This window comes from Bubalus bubalis, chromosome 18, assembly GCF_019923935.1.
Source record: "Bubalus bubalis isolate 160015118507 breed Murrah chromosome 18, NDDB_SH_1, whole genome shotgun sequence".
In the NCBI taxonomy this organism is placed as follows: Eukaryota; Metazoa; Chordata; class Mammalia; order Artiodactyla; family Bovidae; genus Bubalus; species Bubalus bubalis.
Window position 1 is genome coordinate 26,068,664 of NC_059174.1, and position 26,925 is coordinate 26,095,588.

The 26,925-nt window shown below is 42.8% G+C and overlaps 1 protein-coding gene across 1 annotated transcript; it reads right to left on the reverse strand.

Moving 5' to 3' along the window:
* Positions 1-4,068: 4,068 nt before the first annotated feature.
* On the reverse strand, positions 4,069-26,833 carry GOT2 (glutamic-oxaloacetic transaminase 2). The gene is made up of 10 exons (XM_006052458.4): positions 26,629-26,833; positions 17,169-17,325; positions 14,910-15,038; positions 12,500-12,559; positions 11,808-11,969; positions 11,343-11,447; positions 10,084-10,234; positions 9,680-9,845; positions 6,145-6,295; positions 4,069-5,296 (listed from the first exon to the last, which is right to left on the reverse strand). Exons 1-10 carry the CDS (start codon positions 26,715-26,717, stop codon positions 5,174-5,176), a joined length of 1,293 nt encoding a protein of 430 aa, XP_006052520.2. The 5' UTR covers positions 26,718-26,833; the 3' UTR covers positions 4,069-5,173.
* Positions 26,834-26,925: the final 92 nt, after the last annotated feature.

Here is a 26,925-nt window from a genome sequence, read left to right on the forward strand (position 1 = left end):
TATTAACATGACCACACTCACCTCCCTCCAGCAAGGCCACCCCCTTCTGCAACTCCTCTCAATTACTCATCCATGGCAGTCAACTCCATTTCTAAAAGGTTCTGATTTCAAAAAATGTTCTATAAATAGGATCATAAAGTCTGCACATTTTTAGGATTGACTGTTTTTATCCAGCATAACTGCTGGAAGACTCGTGCAAGGAGTATATGTTTTGTTACCGAGTAACAATATTCCGTGCTCTGCGCACAGTTTGTGCAACTAATCACTTTTGAAGGACATCTGAGCTGTTTCAGGTTTTTAAAAACATAAATGATTTTGTTGTGATTTATGAATTTTACCACAGAATTCATACTTTCAGTGCCCAGTACAGTGGTTTTTAGTGTATTCAGAGTTTTGCTCATTACCACTACCTAATATCAGTTCAGTTCAGTTCAGTTGCTCAGTCGTGCCTGACTCCTTGCGACCCCATGAACTGCAGCACGCCAGACCTCCCTGTCCATCACCAACTCCCAGAGTTCACTCAGACTCACGTCCATCGAGTCGGTGATGCCATCCAGCCATCTCATCCTCTGTCGTCCCCTTCTCCTCCTGCCCCCAATCCCTCCCAGCATCAGAGTCTTTTCCAATGAGTCAACTCTTCGTATGAGGTGGCCAAAGTACTGGAGTTTCAGCTTTAGCATCAGTCCTTCCAAAGAAATCCCAGGGCTGATCTCCTTCAGAATGGGTTGGATCTCCTTGCAGTCCAAGGGACTCTCAAGAGTCTTCTCCAACACCACAGTTCCAAAGCATCAATTCTTTGGTGCTCAGCTTCTTCACAGTCCAACTCTCACATCCATACATGACCACAGGAAAAACCATAGCCTTGACTAGACGGACCTTTGCTGGCAAAGTAATGTCTCTGCTTTTCAATATGCTATCTAGGTTGGTCATAACTTTCCTTCCAAGGAGTGTCTTTTAATTTCATGGCTGCAGTCACCATCTGCAGTGATTTTGGAGCACCCCCCCCACCAAAAAAAATAAAGTCTGACACTGTTTCCACTGTTTCCCCATCTATCTCCCATGAAGTAATGGGACCAGATGCCATGATCTTCGTTTTCTGAATGTTGAGCTTTAAGCCAACTTTTTCACTCTCCACTTTCACTTTCATCAAGAGGCTTTTTAGTTCCTCTTCACTGTCTTCCATAAGGGTGGTGTCATCTGCATATCTGAGGTTATTGATATTTCTCCTGGCAATCTTGATTCCAGCTTGTGCTTCTTCCAGCCCAGCGTTTCTCATGATGTACTCTGCATATAAGTTAAATAAGCAGGGTGACAATATACAGCCTTGAGGTACTCCTTTTCCTATTTGGAACCAGACCTAATATCAGAACATTGTTATTACTCACTCCCAAAACCCTGCAACCATTAGCAGCCATTCTCCATTCCTCCCTCTCCCAAGCCCCTGGCAACCACTAATCTACTTTGTGCCCTGCATGAACTGTTTTCAAGATTCATTCATATTGAAGCATATTTTAGTACTTTATTCCTTTTTATTGCTGAGTATTATTACATGTACGTATGTGTATGGCTATATCAAATTTTGCTTATTCATTTGTCAGTTGATTGGACATTTATGGTTTCCATTTTTTGGCTCTTATAAATAATGCCACAGTGAACATTCAGGTACATGTTTTTGTATGCACATTTTATTTATTTTGTATACACATAGAAGTAGAATTGCTGGGTCAAATGGTAACAATGTCTAACCTTTTGAGGAATTGCCAGACTGTTTTCCAAAGCAATTGTCCCATTTTACATTCTGACCAGCAGATGTATAAACGTTCTGTAACTATAACTGCACGTGCGCTCCGTCATGTCCAACTCTTGGCAACTCTGTGAACTACAGTCAGCCAGGTGCCTCTGTCCCTGGGATTTTCCAGGCAAGAATAATGGAGTGGGCTGCTATTTCCTACTCCAGGGGATCTTCCCAAACCAGGGATCGAACTAGCGTCTCTTGTGTCTCCTGCATTGGCAGTGGATGCTTTACCACTGATGCCTGGGAAGTCCATAAGGGTTCTAGTTTCTCTATTTCCGTGAAAACCCTTGCTATTGTCTGATTATAACCATCCTAGTGGGTGTGAAGTGATTCTCATTGTGGTTTTGAGTTGCATTTCCCTGAGGACTCATGTTAGCATCTTTTCAATGTGGTTATTAGCTATTAGTATGTCTTCTCTGAAGAAGTGTCTATTCAGACCCCTTTTCCTGTTATTTTTTATTGAGTTGTAAGATTCCTTTATATATTCTTGATATAAATCCCTTGTCAATTATGTGATTTGCAACACTATTCCCAACATGTTTATAAGACTTTAAAAAAAAGAAAAAGTTGGTCTTTCAGTTATTAGATAGAAATAAGCCATTAATTTCTATTAAAATTCTTCCAATCAACATACTCCAATAAAAACTAATTAAAAAAATTTCAACAGCCTAGGAATAAGGAAAAAATTCTCAAAAACAAAATTCTCAAGTTGGTTGAATGAGCTGGACTTTGGTTGTTTAGAGGTAAGAAGGGCAGTTTGGTCTAATAGCACCCAATGGCTGGCCCATGGGTCAGCTGTATCTCTGCATCACCTAGAAAGTTTATTATTATTATTATTATTAAAAAAATAAATTCCAAGCCTTACCTCAGACATACTGAGCCAGAATGCCCGGAGGTAAGACCAAGGAATCAATATTTTAAAAATCCAGATTTGAGAACTATTCTGCCTTAAATTATAGTGAAACAAAGGCATGACTTCTCTTTCTGGGCAGGCAAACCACCTCCTCTCTCAAGTGGAAGAACATTAACATCTTAGACTCCAGTAGGAAGCAAGGAAAAGGTTGATGGCAAACAGACTGAACTGTCAGAAAAACATCAGGTTCACACCCTGCATGACCTTTTGGTGAGGAACAGGACTGAGTCCAGGGTGAGCTGGAAATGCATGTGTTTAAAAATAACAAGGTCGGCCGCGTGGTCAAGTTCCTTTTCCAGCTGAGGTCTTGATGGCCAACTTTCAACCACTTGGGCTCCAGACAGGGCGACTTTAAGCAGTTTCTTCTATGATAGGCAGTCAGCTCCTTTACATAGCCGCTGACTAATCTGTTGCCTGTTTCCCCATTTAAGGTACCTTCCCAAAGACATCCAGTGAGTCAGTCCATTCACTTGACCTTTCATCACCTTGGGATATCCATTAGCAACAGGAACACGCAGAGCCAAGAGGCGGGAATGAGCCCATTATGCAGTGTCTCTCTCTCAGAGAGTGAGGAGATGCAAGGGGAAAGACCAAGGTGAGCCCGTTTTCCCCTCCTAACTATAATCAAAACACTGTGGATGGGCTCTGGGTCTGACCCCTGCTCCACTGCCTGTCTGTCCAGAGCTGTCCTGTCTTGAATGGCTCCTGGCATGAAGTATAAGGTGACAGGAAAACCTTGGGATGTTTGCTGACGGAGTACGTGAGTTTATGGTAGAAGCTGGTGATCTAGTTTGCATCTTGCTTATAAGTCATTAAAAAAAAAGAATTAGTTGCCAGCTTTTAAGCATCAATAGACCTCCTTAAAAAAAAAAATCAGGATTTCCGTTTTATTTGAAAAATTGAAGACCTGCAACCCTGGGTTTTTGTTTTCACAGTACCTGTCAATTACTTCTCTATGTCTCACTCTGAGGACGTTGGCTGGTCACCAATAAGCATCTCACGTCAAGTTCACATCACTTTTTTACTTTACATGTACTATTTATTTACATTACCTACTTGAATCCTGTAGACATCTGAAGTTGCCACCTCCCCATCATCTCATCACTGCCTATATCCAGAGGATTTTGAGGTACTCCACTTAGACTTGTTCCCCCAAGGTCCAAACGATTATATCCACATTTTCAACATTATTGGACTGGATATAAGGAATGACATCTAAGATGTGGCTTTAGTTTACATTCAAAACAGCTAAAACATCTCTTGGCTTATGGTCACCTGGACACAATTCCAGATTCCGGGGATATATACCCACTCATACCTTTTCATCCCATTAAGGAAAAAAGATAACATGGTAGACAGGTTGGGTCTACAGTAACTTTATTGTAACAGAGAAACCAGGCTGCAACAAGTCTACATGATTAGAGCAAATGGTGGTTTTCTTTCCAGAGGGTGAAGCCTGAGCCCAGCTGGCAGCACACAAGGGTTAAAATGAAGCCCAGAGTATCCTCTTTCCCGGTTCTACCCTGCACGGCCTGACTCCTGATGAGATGACTGACTGCACAACCACACTGCACAAAGGGACGAGGGCCAGCTGGGCAGAGGCAGCGTCCCCACATTGAAGAGGATGCCAAAATAAAGTGGTTACCTACTCTCTGCTATTCTTTGCCAAGAAAAGCGAGGGTATTGGGATGAGCAGTAAATAATGTTCTTCGTTCTTCAAATAAATAAATCCTATGGGATGGGATTGATGGTCACTCAGGAAGTAGGACAGGATGAATATCTGGGCTAGTTACAGATCTCTGGGCCCGAGGAAAGGAACAACAGTGATTAGGGAGAAAAGAGGAACATTAAAATCCTGCAGGTACTAGAAAGAAAAGCCTTCTTTCTCTTTTCCCTAAATAAGATGGGAAAGAGCATCTTTTATTTTCTCCCACTCCAGTGGTAGCAGACTCACTGTAAAACATGATTTCCATAATACAGTTTGTTGACAAGTTGCTCAGTCACAGGAGGACAAACATGAGGCTGACTGCTAATGTTAGAACTTCATCTTTTCATAAAGCCTCTAACAGGTGCTGTTTTCAGGCTGGTTCTACAGAGAAACCCATGACACCAAAAAGGTATTTCACTTAAAGCTTCTGAAATATTGCAATGGTGTGACTGACAGGGTTTTTTTTTTTTTTTTGGGCTTTCTCGTACATGTAAACTCTGGTGGAAAAAGTGGAAATAAAGGATGAGTTTGGTTTATAGCCACAAAGTTCCCGACACCAGTCACAGGTGCCTCTGCCCTACTTCACTGCACGTTCTTTTCTGAGAAACACATTCAATTGCTGAGTTTTAAAGTACTGTGGTTGGAAAAAAAAAAGATCCGCTCACCACCATCCACCCTCTCTCTTCCTCCATGTGGGTCTCATAACAGCAGAGGCTGAAGACAGGAAGGTTGTCTCTGTTCCTGCTGCCCAGGGGAACTACTTGGTGACCTGGTGAATGGCGTGGGCAAGGTATGCCACGTTGCCTGAGGTGACCCCTGCCACAGAGATGCGGCCATCCTTTGTCATGTAGATGGAGAACTCCTTGGTCAGCCGCTCCACCTGCAGAGAGGAGAGTGTGTGGGTGCTTCCTGGTTGAGGGGGGTGGTCTCCCCAGCCCTGGCACAGCACAACTAGCCAATGGTTAGAACAGAAAAAAATAACAGAAGCTCTGTTTTCTCACTTAAACCCATTTCTAGAGTTTGGTGTGTTAGCTTAAAACAAAAGAAGAATAAATAGCTATCTTAAAGTAGGATGTTGAATTCTAAGGTGGGGAAAGGTGAAAAAAACCTTAGATTCAGCATTTCTAGAAAAATTGATCCAGAATCTAGCTATGGAATAGCTACTTCTCTTATCAATATTCAGGCTCTTGCTTGTTCTGGAATCTTTTGAGAAACAGTGCTGGTCATAAAAATGACCAAGGCAAGCTCTGTTCTTCAGAAGTTTATAACCTCACAGAGTAAACAGATAGGTAAAGTACTAACAAAAGATAAACGACTAACAAAGAATAAGACGAAATGAATGCTTCTTCCTAGAGTAATCCTCGGAGAAGGCAATGGCACCGCACTCCAGTACTCTTGCCTGGAAAATCCCATGGATGGAGGAGCCTAGTAGGCTGCAGTCCATGGGGGTCACTAAAAGTCGGACACGACTGAGCGACTTCACTTTCACTTTTCACTTTCCTGCATTAGAGAAGGAAATGGCAACCCACTCCAGTGTTCTTGCCTGGAGAATCCCAGGGACGGGGGAGCCTGGTGGGCTGCTGTCTATGGGGTTGCACAGAGTCGGACACGACTGACGTGACTTAGCAGCAGCAGCAGGGTAATCCTAAATACACAGGTGACCTGAGGAATTCTGGTTTGCAAGGACTGATCAGTTAGTCAGTGGGAGAGGAACGGGAGTCTACCCACCTGTTCAGGCTTTAGGCCTGTGTAACAAAACATGCCGATCTGGTCAATGATGTGCTGCCAGCTGTGGGAGGAGCCCTCCTTCTTGAGGTTGGACACCAGCTGTGTCCGCATGCTGATGATGCGGTCCGCCATGCCCTTCACTTCTTGCAACCTGTAAAAAAAAAATCCCCCAAGATGTAGCTCAGTTCTGGCCAAGCACTGACAGATAAGCCAGCTCTCAGTGCTTTTATTAATACCTCCCTTGAGTACTCCCCCAGGGTGCCTCAATTCTTTGTTCTTGACCAAGTCCTTGTCTGGGAAGAAAGCTATTTGATAGCTTTCTGCTTTATATCAGAAACACTATGATCAGGCAACTAAAATAGTTGACATAATGGAGTTATTAAGGAAAATGAACAGAGTGCCTTTCTACTTACCAGATGGATACTGCCCAATTTATGAATTATTTAATAAAGCCAATTAGATTTTCAAATTAAAAAAAAAAAGAAGAATGAATAAATTATTCTAAAACTTAGGAGGGCTAAGGCTCTCCATCTTTTATGCAGGGGCAAAACCTTCAAATTAAACAGTAAAATATTACCTTATTCTTTAACATGGATGGAGGAAACATTGCCACCTTCACAGTTCAGACAGTGTGCTGTGAAATGGCCATGTGCCCAGCCATGTCTAAGTGCTGAGGAGAAGGGGAGGGCTGAGACCTGGCCCTTGCCTTTAAAGGCTCACCACCCGCGGCCAGGGCACACCTGTAAACAACCCACTATGGAACAAAGCAGGACAAGCCATGAACCAGTAGGTGCTGTGCTAAGACAGCCCTTGGAAGAGAGGGCTAATTCCATCTGGGGGAGCAAAGCAAGCAGTCCTCTGGATTCAAGACACAGTCTCCCCCTTCCTCAGGATCTACCCTTTCATTCCATTCCTGTGGCGCTCTGGGCAATTCTTGTGGGCTCCTACCAGCTAGATGACTGTGAAGAATTTACCTCCTTGTTCTCATGGGTTCACTTTTCCAAACCATCTCTCTATGATAATGTCATGCAGAGTTAGAACAGACGTTACAGGTTACCAACCAAAGGCCAAATAAGAGTCTTAGTCGTGACTTATTTGACCCAGTTAAAGATTCCTAAATTTGGCACTTGCACATAAAGATGTAGATTTGCAGCCTCTCTTAAAAAAGGCAACATTGCATTGGCAGTGCGATTACTGGCTGCAGCTGGAACCCCTGGCCCCACTAAGGATGTCATTTGATTTTAAACTTCCTGTAGTCCTATTCATCCAGTTCCACTCACTTTGAGCCTAGGCCCTAAAGGCACTGAGTACATGAAATGGCTAGATGCAGGGCCACCTCAGCAACCACTGTCCCCAAGGGTCACATCCATGATCCTTGGTGTCCACAGAATGAAGATCTGACTTCTTACAATATCAGAGTACTTCCTGATCTGCTCCTTCCCAGCTTCACTGCCCTCTCCATCCTCCTTACACTCAGTGTTTCTGCCACAAAACTCACTTGCCACGTTCAAAGCACATCCTGCGCCTGTGCTGATCCTCATGCACATCTCTCCCTCCAAGTTTCCTTTCGCCTCCCTTTGGAAAAGAGCTCCCTCTCTCCTCAAGGCACAGTCAAATGATGCTGTCTGCATCACATCCTTCCTCATTTCCCACTAATCAATAGCTCTTCCTTTACTCAGCATTTATCCTATCTGTCTTGTATCAATGCTATACATGTTATCTCTCTCTCACTAGATTATAAACTCCCCAAAGGGACAGACATCTTAGTCACCTAGCACAGTATCTCTGTCATCTCTGTACACTGCTACTGCTGCTGCTGCTAAGTCACTTCAGTCGTGTCCGACTCTGTGCGACCCCAGAGACGGCAGCCCACCAGGCTCCCCCGTCCCTGGGATTCTCCAGGCAAGAACACTGGAGTGGGTTGCCATTTCCTTCTCCAATCACTACAGACTTCAAAATGAATATTGAAATGCACACATTAAAAAAAAATAAACATCTTGATAACCATTAAGGACCATGGAAATCTTATTTAAAAACCACTTAAAAATTAAGAAAAAAGGTTATAATTCTTTGTGACAAAAACAAACCAACCCTACACATATATATCTAATATATACACACATATAATAAATATATAGACATATTATTCATGTTACAATAGGAATAATAACAGGCAAAGGGAAAAACAAAATCTGGGTTATAGTGACTTGCCCAAATTTTCTGAAATGTAATCACACAATAATTTTGTAAAGGAAAAAAATAAAATTCTAATTTAAAAAGTAGTTGATTTTTTAGTAAGCCTAGCATATATCTGAAATATCCTGAACCAGACTCTATTTACCCTTAATGTTCACAGGATTAATTTAAGGTAGAAAAAATAGTTCTCACATGATGTCCAGGTGAGCTGAGGATGAAGCTTCTTACAGACTTAGCTTTTCTATCCCATTAGTTGCTTAGGGATCTACCCCTCAGCTAATCAGCTATACAGGATAAACTCTTACATAACAAATCATATCTTCCAAGACTCTGAATTATATAGAGCAAGGTTTGGTAAGCTTTCTCTAAAGGGCTAGACCATAAATATATTAGGTTCTGTGGGCTGTATAACCCTTTGTCACAACTATTGAACTCTGCTGTTGTGACATGAGAGCATCCATACAAATTCATCAAGAAGAGGGTAGGGCTGTGTCCCAATAAAATGTTATTTATTAGAATTGGGGCAGCCTAGATTTGATCTGCAGAACACAGTTTGCCAACCCCTGATCTAGAGCAATGTTTTCTAAACTGTGGCCCTGACCCATTAGTAGGTCATAAACTCAAAATAGTTGGGGGCAATTGGCATTTAAAAAAAATTGGAGTATAGCTCAAGAAGACCAAATACTGAGTTTTGAAAGCTCACATACACACACACACACACACACACAGAGCTTTCAAAACTCAGTTTGAAAGCTGAGTTTTGTGTGTGTATATATATATATATATATACACACACACACACACACACACATATGTATATAGTATATATATGTATATAGTTTCAGTTATATATTCATACATACATAGGTGATGATGTAAGATATAAGTTTTATGTGGATTGTGATTAAAAAAATCTTTTTTTCTGAGTAACACTAATTTAGAGCACAGGTGCCAAGAGACTCAGATAGTATAGATAATATAAAATATGCAGAAATACCAATTCAATGCTTGCTATTATTAGGATAAAAACAAAAGATATAACATTCATAAGAAAGTTTTCCTACATAAGACACTTCAGTTTAGGAGAAGGCAGGTTTTACTTAACATGGAGATAATGGACTACAGGGAACTGCTGTTTCTGAATCAGGCCTATCTCTTACAGGGGAAAACCAATTTATTTGTTCAAAAGTGCTGACAAAATGCATACTCCTCTCTCCTTCCCCTTCCACCTACGGAAGCTGAGTGATAACTGCATGCCCCTATAAGCCAAGTATAAGGGAGCTTTGAAGGATCAGTGGTGGGAAAGGCAGATGGCTGGGGAGGTGCAAATCGCCTTTACCATTGTTTCCGCAAATCCGGGCTGGTGAGAATAGTGGAGGCAATCCGGGCCCCATTGATAGGGGGGTTGGAATACATGGGACGGATCAGGATCTTCAACTGGGACTCAACTCTTTTGGCTTCCTCGGCATCTTTGCAGACCACAGTGAAGGCTCCCACACGCTCACCTGAAAAGACAAAATGGATCGTCTTCTGGTTCTCTGATTGAAAATGATAAAGGCAATCATGATTAAATTTGCTATGTCTTATATGTTTCCATTAGAAGCACTGCAAAAATAACTCTTTGTTATAAACACATCCTCATGTGCAATCCCTCCCCCCTCGACTCTATACTTTTGTGGCCCCCTGTCCCAGCACTTCTTCAATCTCAACAGAACACACATCACCCTCAGTCCTTTAGCTTACCGTATAAGCCCATGTTCTTGGCATAGGACTGGCAGAGACAAACATTAATGCCCTGTTCGATGAAGTGGCGCACAGCCCAGGCATCCTTGTTACCGTCGCCACTGGCAAAGCCTTGGTAGGCCATGTCAAAGAATGCAAAGAGATTGTTTTTCTGGGAAGGAAAGAAAAGATGGCCAAAGCTTTAGGCAGTCCTTCCCAAGACGCCCCAGATGATTACCTGTGCTTATCGGGACCATGCCTGCTTTGTTCAGAGTCAACAGTTTTGTCCCCAGGTGTCAGTTTGGAGATGTTTAACTTTCCTAGAGTTAAGATATTAACATATATATATTTTTAATGTTGGTGGATATAGGCCTTCAAGAAGACATTAAGAAAAGATAATCCAATCTGGATAGAATGCTGTGTGGCCAAACAGGAAAACTGCTTCCTTGTTTTTTGGCCCAGCTGTGCAGCATGTAGGATCTTAGTTCCCTGACCAGAAATTGAACCTGTGCCCCCTGCATTGGAAGAGCAGAGTCTTAACCACTGGATTGCCAGGGAAGTCCAAACAGGAAGCTCTTCTAAGGCCCACAGTGGTCTGGGTAATTATTTTGGTCCAGTCAACATAGGACTAGCTTCAGCCTTTCCTGGGGCTAATGTGACTCTGGCAGGCCATCTTATTCCAGGCCTCATTATAAACATCTCATCTTGAGAGTGCTCTCTGAATGCTGTTTCTCTGTCTCATTCTGTTTGTAGCTTAGGTTTGACAGAATAGAAAGAAAGGGGAAACCAAAAGGAATGAGAATGGGGACGTGAGGCAATAGGTATCTCCCTCCTTGGGAACTTTGACGAGTGCCTTCTCTCGTAGAATGAGACTCATTGTGAATAATTGACGGCAGTGCTGAGAAGAGTGGCAGACAGGAGGGGATGTGCAACCGAGGATGAAAGGGTGACCATGTGACCACTGGCCAGGGCAAGTGGAGGCACCAGCAGCAGACGTCATGGGGCTGGGGATGCCAACTGTGCAGACTAGCCAGGGACAAGTTTTATCAGAATCCCATACATCTTGGCTGAGGAACAAAAGGTTATTTTCAAACTCCTGGTGTATCATGAATTACAGAACTGCTAATTATGCAAATGAGGAATTCTTTTTTGGTGACTCCACACTGAGTGGAAATTTCATGCAGCCTTGAGGTTAATTCTCACTGCTAAGACTCTGCCAAGTGAAGCGTCCAAGGCTATCTCCTAAATGCAGAACTGTCACCAGTCAGTTCACCCCTCACCTTCACCACTGTCGCCATCTCCTTCCACTGCTCAGGACGAGGGTCCACTCCCGTGGGGTTGTGGGCACAGGCGTGCAGGAGAATGACACTCTGCGCTGGTATTTTCTAAAAAGAACAAGGACCAAGAGATTACTCTGCAGCTTTACAGGAGATCATTTACCTGAAATGCACAGGGTCACCATTATTTGATAAGTAACGAAGATAACATGAGGTCTGGGAATTAGCTCATCTTGGTTTTGTTTTTTTGGCCACTCCACGTGGCATGAAGGATCTTAGTTCCCCGACCAGGGATCAAATCCATAACATCTTGCAGTGGATGGAGACAGTTAACCACTGGGCCACCAGGAAGTCCCTCATCCCAGTATTTTAAGTTGGATATTGGACTTCAAGTAGGGAGACTTCAAACCTCCACAAGGAGGTTTATTCCTTGTTCCCTCCCGCTCCTGCCCTGAGAGCCACACTTACTGAAATGTCCTCAATGGCGCCTGTGAAGTCAAAGCCGCACGTCTTGGGGTCATAGTACCGATAACTCTGGAGCTGCATGCCAGCATCCCTGAAGATGGGTGTATGATTCCCCCAGGTTGGTTTGGGCAGGAAGACATCCCGGCTGAACTTAAAAAATCTTTGCTAAAAGATTGAAAGTGAATGGAAAAATGAAGAAAGGAGAGGCCAAAAAAAAAAAAAAAGTATATTTTACTGAGAGGATGTTTTTCTCTACTGAAAGTCAGCTTCTCTCTATGATTGAGAGACAGTGGTGACTCAGCAGTGAGACTTCCTGGGTTGGTTCAGGCTCCGACAATTATACTGGGGTGTGTCGCCAAGGATTTGTCTGGGCTCACTTTCTTCCTCTGTAAAATGGCATTAACTAAGTCTCCCTCAGAAAGATAAAACACGTTACAATATAAAAGCTCCTAGTTACAGTATGTGCTCAGTAAGTTGTACTTCATAATAATCTCTTCCTTATTGTTTCTTCTAAGTGCTTCCATTCCTCCCCTTCTCAAACTTCATTTATCAGAGAACAGGAAATCTTCCAGCCTTGTGGAAAGAGAAAATCTACTTCCAGGTCAGAAGTCAAACACATATGGAGTTGGGAACCCCATCATCCCTAATTTACAGACCGTCTTACTGCTCTTTCCTGAAGGAGTTTCCAGACTCACCAGAAAACTGGCTCCGATCCTTAAGGCCCCGGTTCCAGAAATGGTCTGCACGGTGACATACTGAAGGAGAGAGGTGAGTGGTCAGGGACGTGCAGCAGTCTCTCTACGGGCCCACGACTTACCCAACCTGAGCTCAGGCCCACAGAGAGGCACTGTACAGTCAGTGCCCCTCCTTCTTCAGAAGCCGAGGACACCCTTCCAAGGGAAGATTTGGAAACAAGAGAACAGCACTATTGTTTTCATTCCATTTTCTAAGAGACAGATAGACTCTCCTTGCTACTGCTGCTGGGTCGCTTCAGTTGTGTCCGACTCTGTGTGACCCCATAGACAGCAGCCCACCAGGCTCCCCCATCCCTGGGATTCTCCAGGCAAGACTCTCCTTACACGTTCTCAAAAGAGCTGGCTCTCCACCTTCCAGCGCCTTTGCTGATGTGGACGCTAATTCCTTATCGCCTGGCCTGAAAATTGTCAGTGTCATACTGTGTTGCAGCAGAAATTCTCAGGACACAACTCCCACCTCAACCAGATATGAAAAAGGACTGATTTATATATAGAAAAAAAAGACATGACCAACAGCCACTACATTAAAATATTATTCTAGACTTAGATGAAATCGAATGACTCTCCGAACATGAAAAAGCAAGTCATCTTAAAAAGTCAACAAGTATGTTAGAGTAACATTATTACATGAATCATAGCCTACGAGTTTTCATAATCTGAAAATGTCTTTTGGGTAACAGGGAAACAGCCTCAGTAAATCTTCAAATTGGTCAACTTTAGGGGATGAGGAAGAAACTACAGTTAGGGTTTTTTTGTTTGTTTGCTTGAAGGCACCACAAAATACTATGCTCTACAAAACTTAAGTCTATTTTCTGGACCGGGAGGCGGTGCATTAAATGGTAGGAACCCCTACTAATGTACTCTTTCGTAAACAAAGTTTGCCTATGCAAACTTTGGCATGATAGAAATAAAAACCTAACTGTAGATCTGATAATAAGACTGACAAAGGCATGGCAATTTATAAAAGAGAAACTGATGTTATTTTGTTTAAACTGTTATTTTAAGATAGGCCAGTCTTATACTTAGCTGTAATTCACTCAAGGAACACAGACTAAGCAAAAATTACAGAAAAATATAGACATTTTAGTGACTGGTAAACAGGTGGTTGGATCTTGCCTGGTGGCTCAGACCGTAAAGCGTCTGCCTGCAATGTGGGAGACCTGGGTTCAATTTCTGGGTTGGGAAGATCCCCTGGAGAAGGAAATGGCAACCCACTCCAGTACTCTTGTCTGGAAAATTCCATGGACGGAGGAGGCCGGTAGGCTATAGTCTATGGGGTCACGAAGAGTCACACACGACTGAGCGACTTCACTTTACTTCAACAGGTGGTTGGTTGACAGACAGCCATCAGACCATATTTTGTCCATGACTTACAATCAATAGTACATGACTCTGGGGTTGAGGGTGTATGCTTCTCTTGGAGTTAATGAACTGATGTACTGACTTAGACCAGTCTTATGAATAAACCATTTATTCTGGCCTGGGAATGGGGAAGGGAGATGTGTTAGTTTAGCTTTGCTACTGTGTGTGTTTTCCCCCAGACTTACCCAGAAAAGTAAATATTTAAACACGCAAATGTATCTATTTAAAAAATATATTTGCTTTCAAAGGCAAGTAAACTGTAATGCACATGAGCCCACCTGTCAGGCTGGCTGTCAGTGCATCAAGTGGCTTATGCTTTTTCTGTGGGTGCACACAAGAATCTGTTTGTAAAAACCTCTTTCTTTCCTAGAAAGAGGGCCCCCCAGGGAACTGGAGGGAGGAGACATCTAGGAGTCCCTTGTGCATCCTCTCATGGCTATAGTGACGCTCTCTGCCCTGAGAAGAGGGAGACACTCAGAAGTAAGCATGGTCTGCTCTCTTTCTACGTGCAAGCTGGCTGTGAAGAGGTGGCAGAGGACTGCCAGACTTGTCTTGGCCCCAGCAGTCCCCTGTGGCTTGTTTTCTGCCTGTTTCCTGGACCTAAGCTGGAAGCATGGGGGCATGAGGGTGAGAGGGCTAACTTCAGGCCTTAAAACTCGGCATAGTTTGGCACTCTTAAAAGCCATTCAGTGTAAAACGAACAAAAGCTCACACAGACTAACAGCAAGAGCAGTGGCAAATCTTTGGTCGGATCACAACATTTTCATATTCCTACTCCATTTTGGGAATTAGTTTTATAGGAAATCTTTTATTGAATGAGTGCCAATTTACTATCTAAAGGAAGAGACAATAGTCATCGTGTAGCCACCTCCAAACAATCATCACACACAAAGTGGTACATCTTTTCTTGTTTAAATTATTTCAAATTTCTTTAATCTGTTAAATTTAAAAACAGACCCTGTATGATGCCAGAGTCTGTGCTACTTACCCGGCCACTTTTCAACACTTCATTGTTCTCACCCAGGGCTAGTTCTGCAGATGCCTTACAAAATTCAGCCAGCCCCGCAATGGGCAGGTATTCTTTATCCAGATTTTTTGCAGCAATCTGGGCCTCCGCCTAGATAAGGAAAAAATGTTTTCTAAGTTAAATTTTGGAAGTAAAGCCTCTTTTAAAAAGTTTGGAGATACTGTCCAAGAAGAAGGGTAACTAGACTATATTTTATAAATAGCACAGAAATTTTATATTTTTTAATCATATTTTATTATTTTTTAAAGTTAGGTTTTATGTGAATGGGTAGGTATATGATATCTCTTGGTTTAACAAAAAATGGCATTCTCGGGATGCACAAGAGCAAGGTTTAAGAACAACACTTAAAATAGATATAAGATGATAAAATCAAACTGAATACATAAAGGAGTATTTCAAGGTATATGCCAATCTAAGAGGGCTTCCCTGGTGGCTCAGATGGTAAAGAATCTTTCTGCAATGTGGGAGACCTGGGTTCGACCCCTGGGTTGGGAAGATTGCCTGGAAGAGGGCATGGCAATCCAGTCCAGTATTCTTGCCTGGAGAATCCCCATGGACAGAGGAGCCTATCGGGCAACAGTCCATGGAGTCTCAAGGCTGACAGTTATAGTCACGTATCTTCATGCTTTGGAGTCAGAGGCCTGGCTGACCCTTGCTAGCTGTGTGACTCTGGGTGATTTATTAACCTCCTTGAATCTCAGTTTGCTAAACAGCTGTTTCTACCCCTCCTATGACTCAGTTAGGAGGTAATATACAAAAGTGTGTGGTAGTGTTTCAGCTTTTGTCAATAGTTAACACATGCTAAATACTTAATTTTTTAAATTAAATTTTATTTTTAAAAAATTTGTTCAGGCAGATAATTTTTCTTTCTTCTCCTTTTTAATCCAGGTCTTTTAAAAAAATTAATTAATTTTTTATTTCACTGGGTCTTCATTGCTGTATACATGGGCTTTTCCTAGTTGTGGCACCCAGGCTTCTCCCTGCAGTGGTTTCCCTTGTTTTGGAGCACGGGCTCTAGAGCGTGGCTCAGTAGTGGTGGCACATGAGCTTAGTTGTGCCAAGGCACGTGGGATCTTCTTGACCAGAGATTGAACCCCTGACCCCTGCACTGGCAGGCAGATTCTTATCCACTGGACCACCAGGGAAGCCTCACGCCAAATACTTTAACTTACCGAGAACAAAAGTAATCCCTGCACGACCTGAGACCCAGGAACCAGCAGTTTTTGTGAGTCTTCTCATCACAGCTATTTCTTAAGTCCTTTTTTTTCTAGAGAGATGACACCTAATCTGTACTCCTACACACTCAGAAATTTCTTCTTTCGGTGGTTCCTTCAGCCCCTGCTCTGTTACCGCAGTGGCTCACAAGGGCCTGAGCCAGCCTACTGAAGCTCAAATGCGGTTCTTTACTGTCACCCAAAATTATGCTTCTGTAACTGCCACTCAGGATGCCTAGTTCTGCTGTTTGTAGAAACAACACATCACTACCCCATGTTTGGAAGTAACACAGCAGCACATTGATATTTCATCAGAGGAGGTACAGATGGAAAGGAAATACTTTCTTTTAAAAAGTTGTTAGAAGGAAATTAGTTACCTTATTTAGAGTTGTGAAAACCAGTAAAAAGACTACTAATAAAAATATAACAAAATAAAATTATTTAATAGTTCAATAGGATGAAAGGACAGAGCACGCCTAGGTAGTTGTGTCTTATTAAGGCAATCAAAATGGGAGAAATGGAAAATAACAATGGTAACTCTCATCCACAATGGGCTATTCCCATCACCAAGAGACACTGTTTAAATTCTTGGACCTTTTGTGCATCCTTAGGATTAATCATTATAGTCAGTTCAGTTCAGTCACTCAGTCCTGTCAGACTCTTTGTGACCCCATGGACTACAGCACGCCAGTCTTCTCTGTCCATTACCAACTCATGGAGCTTGCTTAAATTTGTGTCTATCAAGTCGGTGATGCCATTCAACCATCTCAACCATCATTACACTCTGCCTGTTTTACAGATAATCATAGAAGTTAGATCTTGGAAAAGATCATATAGTTCCACCCTCTCACTTTTACAGCTAAGGAGACTACCCCATAACACATGTGATTCATGTAGTGAGTATCAGAATGAGAACCCAGGTCTCCTGACTCCCAATCCAGGAGTCTGTCTTCAGGAGGGCCCTTCAGTTATTTATCCCCATCAAATAGATGTCTAGCAAGCTTACCTTCCGGACACTTGGAAGCACGTAAGGCTTTCCATTATCATCCCGGTAGGCACCAACTCCCAGGTTCATCTTTTTGCTGCTGGTGTCTCTCTTAAAGGCTTCTGTTACTCCCAGGATGGGATCTGGGGGCCCCATCTCCACATGAGCCCACCAGGAGCTGAAATGGGAAAAATAAGATATCAGTCACAGTACCTAGACTTCCATGGCCAGAGACAACTTGGATCTGCCAAAAATCCATTTCAAGAAATGTCTACTATGCATACAGTATAGCAACAGACACCAATATAATACAATACCTAAGATGTCACAGCAGTTGCTGAAGAGTGGAGAAGGCCAATAATATCAATACAAATGCTTTGAGAAGCAAAAGGCAGGGATACCTGAATCATCCTGGGGAGGACAGGGTGGATGTACATGCTTTCAACGCAGTCCAAACCTGACTTGAATTCCCAGGCAAAAGATATCACAAGTAATTTGGCAGTAAGAAGCTGAGTGGTAAATGACGAGACAAGAGAAGGAAGCAAGGCCAATGTAAAGTTGTTATGTAATACACCCAACCAAGGGGGTTGCATTTTAGCCTGTTTACCAACTTGTTAAGGGCATCATTTGGAAAGCCTGCTAACATACAGATTGCTGGGCTCTACTTTAGATACAGTGAAACTATACAGAATCATTTTTTTTTGGAGGGCAGATGGTCATCAGGTAAGAACAGTGATGTGAATAGATTTTTATAGCTTGTCTGGTCACAAGATGGTCACTGAATGCAGAGAGGGAGAGGAAATGCAGAAGGATCACTGAAAAATCTGGTTCCTTACCCAGCAAGAAAAAGAGATGAAGGCTTGAACCAGGTCGGGCAGTAGTGGTGGAGAGGACAAAGAATTGCCAGGTATTTAGAGCCGGTTGTAACACTGCACTGATTTCCTTATTACTTATTGAGTTAAAATGTTTAACAGTGTTCAGTATTTTATATTTGTATGAGTCATGATTTTACCTTAAAAAATATCCTTTAAATGAAATCTTGCCATTTGTGGCAATGTGGATTGACTTGGGAGGGCATTATGCTAAGTGAAATTAAGTCAGACAGAGAAAGGCAAATACGGTATATCACTTACATGTGGAATCTAAAAAATACAACAAAGCTAGTCAACCTATCAAAAAAGAAGCAGACCCACAAACACAGAAAACAAACTAATGGTCACCAGTGGAGAGTGTGCAGGGGCAATACAGGGGTGCAGGGGGAGGGGGGTACAAGCTATTGGGTATTAAGATAGGCTCAAGCATGTATTGAACAACACAGGGAATATAGTTAATATTTTGTTATAACTGCAAATGAAAAGTAATCTTTGAAAAGTTGTATAAAAATAAGAATTAAAAGAAAAACCATATCCTTTCAGTGTTTGGGGTCATCCACCACTGCCCAGTGGATTTACCTGGTGGGGTCAGATGAACGGCCTTGCTGGGGGAGTGCACTCCCAGAGTGAATCCCAAGAGGGAAACGCACCTAAATAGCTGTTTCTCTAGCTTGTTCCCCACTCCCTACTAATTTGGGGGTTCTGGTTCCTTTATGGTCAGTTGTCAGCAACACAGACTGTGAATGTGGTATTATGCTTTGACCATTAGTGATTTCTGGAAATGGATAGTAGAGCTCTATTCTCCATTGGGCGAGATGACAGATACTCTGGTTTGTTGTCGTTTTGCATCTTTATTTATTTACTTATTTGGCTGCACCAGGTTGTGGCACTTGGGATCTTCGATCTTTGTTGTGGCATGTAGGATCTTTAGTTCTGGCACGTGGGATCTAGTTCCCAGATCTGGGATCGAACCCGGCCCCTCTGCATTGAGAGTGTGGAGTCCTAGCCACTAACCACCAGGTAAGTCCCTGCGTGTTTTTTTTGGTTGTGCTGAGTCTTTGTTGCTGTGTGTGGGCTTTCTCTAGTTGCAGAGCACAGGCTCTGGGCATTTGGGCTTTAACAGCTGCAGCTCCTGGACTCAGTAGTTGCAGTGTGTGGGCTCTTGAACGCGGGCTCAGTAGTTTTGCTGCACAGGCCCAGCTGCTTTGTGGCATGCAGAATCCTCTCAGACCAGGGATCAAGCCTGTGTTTCCTGCACTGGCAGGTGGATTCTTATCCACTGGACCACCAGGGAAGTTCCCTGCACCTTTTCTCTAAAATAAGACTTGAGATTGTGTGTTTTTACTCCTCACCTGTAACTGAAGTTATAGTTTTTTCTTTTTGGCATGCAGGATCTTAGTTCCCAGAGCAAGGATCAAACCCGTGTCCCCACCGGACCACCAGGGAAGTCTGAAGTTACAGATCTTAAGAGATATAAGGTCTCCATGTATAATTCAGAAAGTCTTTTTTTTTGTTTGTTTGTTATATCTCTGAGTGTCTGAATGTTAAATGTTTTCCATCTCTGGCGAGAGATGGAAAACACTGATTAGATTACTCTATCTCTGATAAAAGAGATTATAAAAACCTCAAAGTAAAGGTGGTCTGTTCTAATTGTTACAGAAACTGAATTTTTAGTGCTTAAAATGTGCTAGACTCAATTTTTCTTAAACAGCTCAGAAACATTTCAGAAATTCAAGTTCATATAAATTAAATCCTTGATAAATAAGACTAAATTTGATTAAAAAACCCAGCTATATATTTTATTTATTCATGTTAATATAATACAAGCATACGTTTTATTCTATGTGGGTTTGTTTTTTCTAAATTTACACTAGTTCACTTGATAAAAGAAGCTAACAGCACTCCTACGCGTGCATGCTCCGTTGTGTCCAACTCCTTGTGATCCTGAATGGACTGTAGCCCACCAGGCTCCTCTGCCCATGGGATTCTTCAGGCAAGAATACTGGAGTAGGTTGCCATTTTCTTCTCCAGGGGATCTTCCCAAACCCAGGGATCAGAGCTGCATCTCCCTCCCCACCCCACCCTTCAGCCTGTCGCAGAGCCCCTGTTTGAGTACCCTGGGTCATATTGCAAATTCCCATTGACTATCTGTTTTACACATGGTATTGTAAATTTCTATGTTACTCTCTCCATACATCTCCCCTTCTCCCTCCTCTCCTCCCACTTTGTCCATAGGTTTGTTCTCTATGTCCATTTCTCCATTGCTGCCCTGAAAATAAATGGCTGATTCTTGCTGATGTATGACAGAAAACCACAAAATTCTGTAAAGCAATTATCCTTCAATTAAAAAAAAAAAGCCGCATCTCATCCTGCAATGGCAGGTGAATTCTTTACACTGAGTCACCCAGGAAGCCCAACAGCACTCTTAAACATCCAAAATTATGGAAAATGTAAATCTGCGTTCAACAAATTTTTATTTTGACAAATTTAAAATTTTAACAGCAATAGTATATTTTTTAATATATTTTAAAAATTGTACTTATTTGGCTGCACTGGGACTCTGCAGTGGCACATGGCATCTTTGATCTTCATTGTGGCATGTGGGCTCTAGTTCCCTGACCAGGGATCGAACCCAGCACTCTGCTTTGGGAGCTGCTGCTGCTACTGCTAAATCGCTTCAGTCGTGTCCGACTCTGTGCGGCCCCATAGACAGCGGCCCACCAGGCTCCACCGTTCCTGGGATTCTCTAGGCAAGAACACTGGAGTGGGTTGCCATTTCCTTCTCCAATGCATGAAAGTGAAATTGAAGTCGCTCAATCGTGTCTGACCCTCAGTGACCCCATGGACTGCAGCCTACCAGGCTCCTCTGCTCATGGGATTTTCCAGGCAAGAGTACTGGAGTGGGCAGTTGCTCTCAAACATTATGGTCTTTGTATCCCTTTATTCTCCTAAAATTTACTGAGGATCCAAAAGAGCCTTTGAGCCTTTATTTATACGGCATAGGCCTACCAAGATTTACTCTATCAGAAATGAAACTGAGAGACTATCCTAAAGCGTCAGTTTGTGAAAGAACACGTAAGACACACTTTAGGGGAGTTGAGTTCTATGGTAACCTCACGGGTAGGATTCTGGGCTTTCATTGCCGTGGCCTGGTTCAATCCCTTGTCAGTGAACTGAGACGCCGCAAGTGGTGTTACATGACAAACCTTAGAAAGTGAATTTTGTTTTGATTTATAATAACTGGGTCTGAAAAGAAGCTACGAAATATGTTGCCATTTTAATAAGGTTTTTGCTCAATCATTCTTGGTGATTTTACCAACAATATGAAAGGTTACTTTTTACCTTTCGTGTAATCTGTCTAGATGTTAGAGATTCTGTGTTTCAGAAAGCAGACTACTTCTCTATGCTTTATGTTGACTCTTAAGTCTTTGATTATTTAAGGATAAATTAGAACAAATTTAGTAGATTAATCTTAGTTTTGGCTAGCAATTCGGTGAACAAAAGAATTTAAGGTACAATGAGTTTTTTTTTCCTTTCTATTTTCCAACTCAAAGTTGTTGTTTTTTAATTTGATGTTCTGCACGTTTGAAAGAGCCAGGTTCTTTACAATCATGTTATATGTTTATATTTTGTTGTTGTTTTGATCATATAGGTAAGCAATGATTACTTCTCTGGCACTCACAATCCTTCGTTAATCTTAATCAAGGGACCAAATATTAATAACATCTAACAACACTTTCACTTGACCTTCCCCAAATTGAATCCTAGCTACAGAAAACCTAAAAATTTCAGGCTATCTTTTTACCAAAAACTATCTTTGTGATTGACCCCTGAAAAGCACTATCATTTTTTTCCCCCAATAAAACTCCTGGCAGCATGGATGCATTAGTGGATAAAACTGAGGTTTTACCTCATGGTAAATTACTGTTCTGAGAAAAAGATTATTCTACATTTTCCTTCAGGGATAATGAACAGAAAGGGTTTTATTTTATAGTTTCATATTATAGAAAACAAAGTATGACCTCTCAATCAGTTGCTGAGAACCTGCTGTGTGCTAAGAGCTGGGTATAAAAAATAAATGAACACAATCCCTCACCACCAGATTAGCCCAGTGGAGCGACCAGTAGGGAGTTACAGACAATGTAGGCTGGGGGGTGGAGATGAGGGGGACAACATACAGAGATGAAGACAGGCTCAGGGCATAGATTATTATTCATGGGGGCCCTGAGGAAAGGGCCTGATAGCCTGGGAAGGGGAGTGAAGTACAGGCTTAGGAAGGCTTCCAGGAGAGGGTGACCTGAGAGCTAAATGCTACAGATGAAAGGAGGAAAAAGACAGTCTAAGCAGAGGCTAGGGGTAAGAAAGAGCCTAGGGTGTTGCAGTAGAAACTGGAAGCTAGGGAAGCAAGGTTCCCAATGACTTAGGTGAAACAGCCCACCTTTTTCTAGTAATCATTTATCCAATCCTAACCAATCAAATGTTTCAGCACAGCACAGCAACTATCCACACTGAAAGCCTGATGAATTATTATTATTTCACTAGAATTTCTTTCCCAACAATCGTTCTCTTGTTGAACTTGTGGCCAGTCAGCACTAATATACCTCTTTCCTCCACAAGGCACACGGGATAGCTGTTCAGACATGGCTGCAGAGGTAAATTTTTGCTCTCCTAAGGTGAAAACTGTCTCAGTCTCTGGAGCTGTAATTGGTGTGTACAGCTAATTCTCTCTTGTCAAAGGGTGGATTATTCCATTTTCAGATTTCCCAGGCTTTTACTTCTTTTAACAGCTTGCCCTGGGCAATGTCAGGACTGGGCAAACAGCATGGATTCCAATGCTCAGTCACCAACAGCTGTGTGAGCACTGGCAAATCAATTAACTTCTCTAAGCCTCAACTTTCCTTACTTGTAAAGTGGGGGCACAACAGTACCTATCTCAGAGGGTTGTTATAAGGATGAAAGGAGTTATTAAATGTGAAACACTCAAAAACAGGGTCTGGTACACAGTGAGTGCTTGATGTTAGCTGGTATCACTGTGATTAAGTAATTACTACTCCTTTTTAACCATCTTGCCACTAGTATAGAGGCTGGTGAGGCAAGTATATAAAAAATTCAAGGAGCGTAAGTTATAACTTTATGACCAAATGCAGGCCTTTCTTGCTTTTCAATGATTACTATTCAGTTTTTTTCTGAAGTCTTGGGAGATAGCATCAATTTTCCTCCTTACTAGCATTCTTGCCAGGAGTCAAATACCTTCTCATTCTTTTTCATTGTTCTAGGCTGCTAGGTTGTTTCAGTACGTAAGCAATAGTAAGAAAGAGATATCCCAAAGCAATTTCTGAACTGTGCCTGGCGAAAGCTTTCATTATATCCTACCCATGATTCAGACCCTGAAAACATGTAGCCATCTGCCCAACTATATCACTATTATTAAATGATGAGTGCAAGGAATGCCCTGAATACCTAAGGACATAGAACTTTTAGTAAGCAATTTTCACTTTTAAAAACACAGTTCTATTTCCAAGGCCTTCCATCAACAATGACAGAGCCACTGCTCCTAAACTACAAGGAGAAGGCACCCTTCTTATTAAAGGGTATGAAAAGCAATTATTTGTCAAGTTCTTTAAAAAGTTTATCTAGTAGAGAAATTTCTTCAGAAATCACAGCCTTGAGTCTTCTGGCAGAGAACTGACTAAGAGTGCTATCTTTTAAGAATTCTAAAAGAATTTCAAAATATTATATCTTAATCTAAATAAAGGAGCAGGGATATTTCATTTGATTTAGTTCTACATCAGTAAGGATGTTTGAGTCCTTTATGCTCTTTATTATTCTATTGCTTAAAAGGGTAAAGATTATACCTACACTGCAAGAACTCTGTTTTTAAGAGAGTACTAGTGGGAACCAAGAGTGCTCCAGGGACAAAATTGATGCTGATAACTTGTGGCCTACAAAGCACTCTTATCTATGCACTTTGGACAAAAGTGCAAAACTTCAACCATTGAGCAATACTGACCAGCCAACCAAAGGATGTCAGGTGCAAAGTATGCAGATAAGCACCTCCAACTCAAAAACTCTGCAATTTTTCTGCAGGCCTACCTAGTGCTTTATAGTTTTAAAAATGCTTTTCCTCAGATTCTTAATTTAAAATAAGAGAAGTTAATTAACTTGCTTATGATCATAGAACTAAAAACAGCAAAGATGATACTACAAATATGATCTTCTTACTGGTTACTGTACCACTACTGTACATGGCCTTTTTAAAGGGTCTCCTGATACTCTTTCAGTTATTTCACTACAAATTAAATAATCAGAATTAAATAACAACAGATATCTATAAAATACATTAGCATATTTTCCTTTCTTCACTGTCCTGTGACTTTGTCTCATTTCACGTTACTGTGTTTTTACAGCACAATAAGGAAAGGTTAAATGTTTAGTGCTTTCTGTATAAAAAATGCAGCTATATGAAACACTTGAACTTAGTTCATTTAAATGACTCAAGTATGAAAATTAAGGATTTCATAGGATAAATACCCAGTTCTTCAGAATACCAACTGCCAAGGTTTCACTGTATTAGAACGAGCTGTTAAAAAAAGAAAGAAAAAGAAAAGAAACTTCAACCAGTTGAGTTTATTTTTTATAAATGTTTTCCAACTTTACCATTTGGCTTTAGGTAAAGATCACATCCACAGTGGCAGGAAAGGAGGTTCTTACTTTCTTGCTGTCTGAACAGTTAACAGTCATAGCCAGGCCTGGCACCTGTTTCTATCAGTCAATCATGCATCAGTGTTAAACCTGAACATCTCAACTGCAGGTGCTCACATACTTTAAGACTTTTTTGGTACACATTTTGCACCACTCTGGTTCCCCTATGTTTAGATTTTGAACTAAGATACAATGTTAAAATGTTGTATTTGTCTCTGTTGCATTAATTTAAAAAGCAAAGTTTAAAGTTAAAATATTTCATTTGAAAGGCATGCCAGCCAACGTTCTAACTGCTGAGACAGAACAGTAAAGGTAGTAGGTATAGTCTCTGCTCTCATGGAATTCACATTCTAATGGGGAAAAGACACAAAAGAATCAGGCTGTCTAAGTGAAAGAATGACTAAAAGGTCAGAGCCACGGGGATTTTCACCAATCACTTTGTAAGTAGAGCTGAGGGCACCCAGTCAAATCCAGAGAACAAGAAGATTTTCAATGGTGAAACAGACTGTCACTTGGCTATAATTTTAGGCACTACTTTCTGTTCTCCAAATTTGCTGCATAAACGATAAGCCCTCCCTAACTCTGGCCCACTAGATAGGCGGCCTTAAAGAGCACAGCTTGATAGTGGGCCAAGAAGGAACCAAATCAGGGAGAGAAGAAAGTGAAAGCCTGGGCAAACCTGTACAGGGTTTGGAAAGGACAAAGTGTCCACCCGGCTTAGAGGCTTCCTGTATGCATTCAAACGAAAAGGCCAAGACACGTCCGAGAGGTCAAGGCTTCGCTCTTTAGAGTTAATATCTGATTGCGGTGGTTTTGGAGACTCGGTTCCTAATTAGGGAGTTATTAAGGACACTGTCCCAAATCGGCTTCTTGAGTGAATTAAACAGCCTGGCTTAGGTCTCTCCACTAGGAAGGGATTACTGACTCGTTTCATGCGCTGCAACCTTTTCTCTGCAACACATCACACAGTTTGAAATGACATATTTGGAATTTTTGAGTGGCACCGACGCCTCCCTCGGGCTTGTTTGTTCACTGCAGTATCTATCTAGCACAGGTTTAGTGCCTGGCTCTGTGAAACTGGGATGAAGAAACACTAGATCAAAAAGCAGAGCGAGCGGGAGGGGAAGAAAGGCAACTTTCCTACAGCCAGACCTCCTGAGGGATAAAACGCGGGAGGGGGGAGTCACTCTACCCGGACTCTTACATCCAAGGGCCAAAGGGCTGGGGGAGGGGTCACTGGTGACTCAGGAGGCGACTGGCGGGAGGATGCCGGGAGCCAAGGCCACATAATGCAGAGAGGAAAGCAGGGGCCGAAAGCCAGAGCCCAAGAATCTTCCTTCCTTGAGCTTCCTTGCCCCGACGCACAAACGGCCGTCAGCCGCAGTCCGTCCAAGCCTGCCGCGGCCCAGGGAGACTACTACGGGTGAGCCCCGCCACCCGCCCCAGAGCGGCCGGTCAAGGGCACACGCTCCCCAGGCCCCGCAGCCAATAGGCGCGAGGCAGAGCCGGTGCCGCAGCCAATCCGCGCGAGGCCTGCTCTGCGCTGCAGCCCGGGCGCTCTCCCCTCGCTCCCACCCCCAACTGAGCCGAAACTGAGATCCCACCCCCGCCCCCAACCCCTAATGGAGTCCGGGTGCTGTAGAGGGACATACTTTCTAACCCAGGGGAACACGTTGGCATGCTCTCCAACAGTCCCAGGGACATGGGAGCGGTGGGATGTAGGACCCAAAGGGTCATTGTGAGATGTGGACGTTCAATCATCAGCCCCCTGTGAATCCGAGAGGGGAGCGGAGAAAGTTGGTGTGTGAGGGTGCCCGCGTGTGCCTACAAGGCGGGTTAGATATCCTGGGGCGCCGGCAGCTCGGCTGGGCAGGCCCGTCGCCCCAGCTCCTTTTCCCCCTGCTTACCTGGCTCTGGCAGAAGCCGCGGCAGCGAGGCCTGGGTGGAAAGCCGCGGCGACTCCGGACAGGAAGCGGCCAGAGTGCAGCAGGGCCATGGTGGGCGGCAGGCGGGCAGTGGGTAGCTGGAGGACTGAGCGGAGATGCCAGCGGGTGCGGACCCAGAGGCGCGAGGTCCTGCTAAAGGTAAAGGCAGCGACTTCCCGGGAGAGGCTAGAGCGGCCTCCCGCCAGGCCCCGAGCCGCGTCACAGCGCACCCTGGCGGTCGGAGCGGAGCGGCTAGATTTCTGTGCAGCCTTGGGTGGC

Bases quoted from the DNA above. Each gene is read 5' to 3' on its own strand.
- GOT2 (XM_006052458.4), bottom strand. From the start codon at position 26,717: ATGGCCCTGCTGCACTCTGGCCGCTTCCTGTCCGGAGTCGCCGCGGCT. The intron at 11,970-12,499 runs GTGAGTCTGGAA...TCAATCTTTTAG, and splicing joins GGATCGGAGCCAGTTTTCTG to CAAAGATTTTTTAAGTTCAG. The intron at 6,296-9,679 runs GTAAAGGCGATT...TTTTTTTTACAG, and splicing joins CCGGATTTGCGGAAACAATG to GTTGCAAGAAGTGAAGGGCA.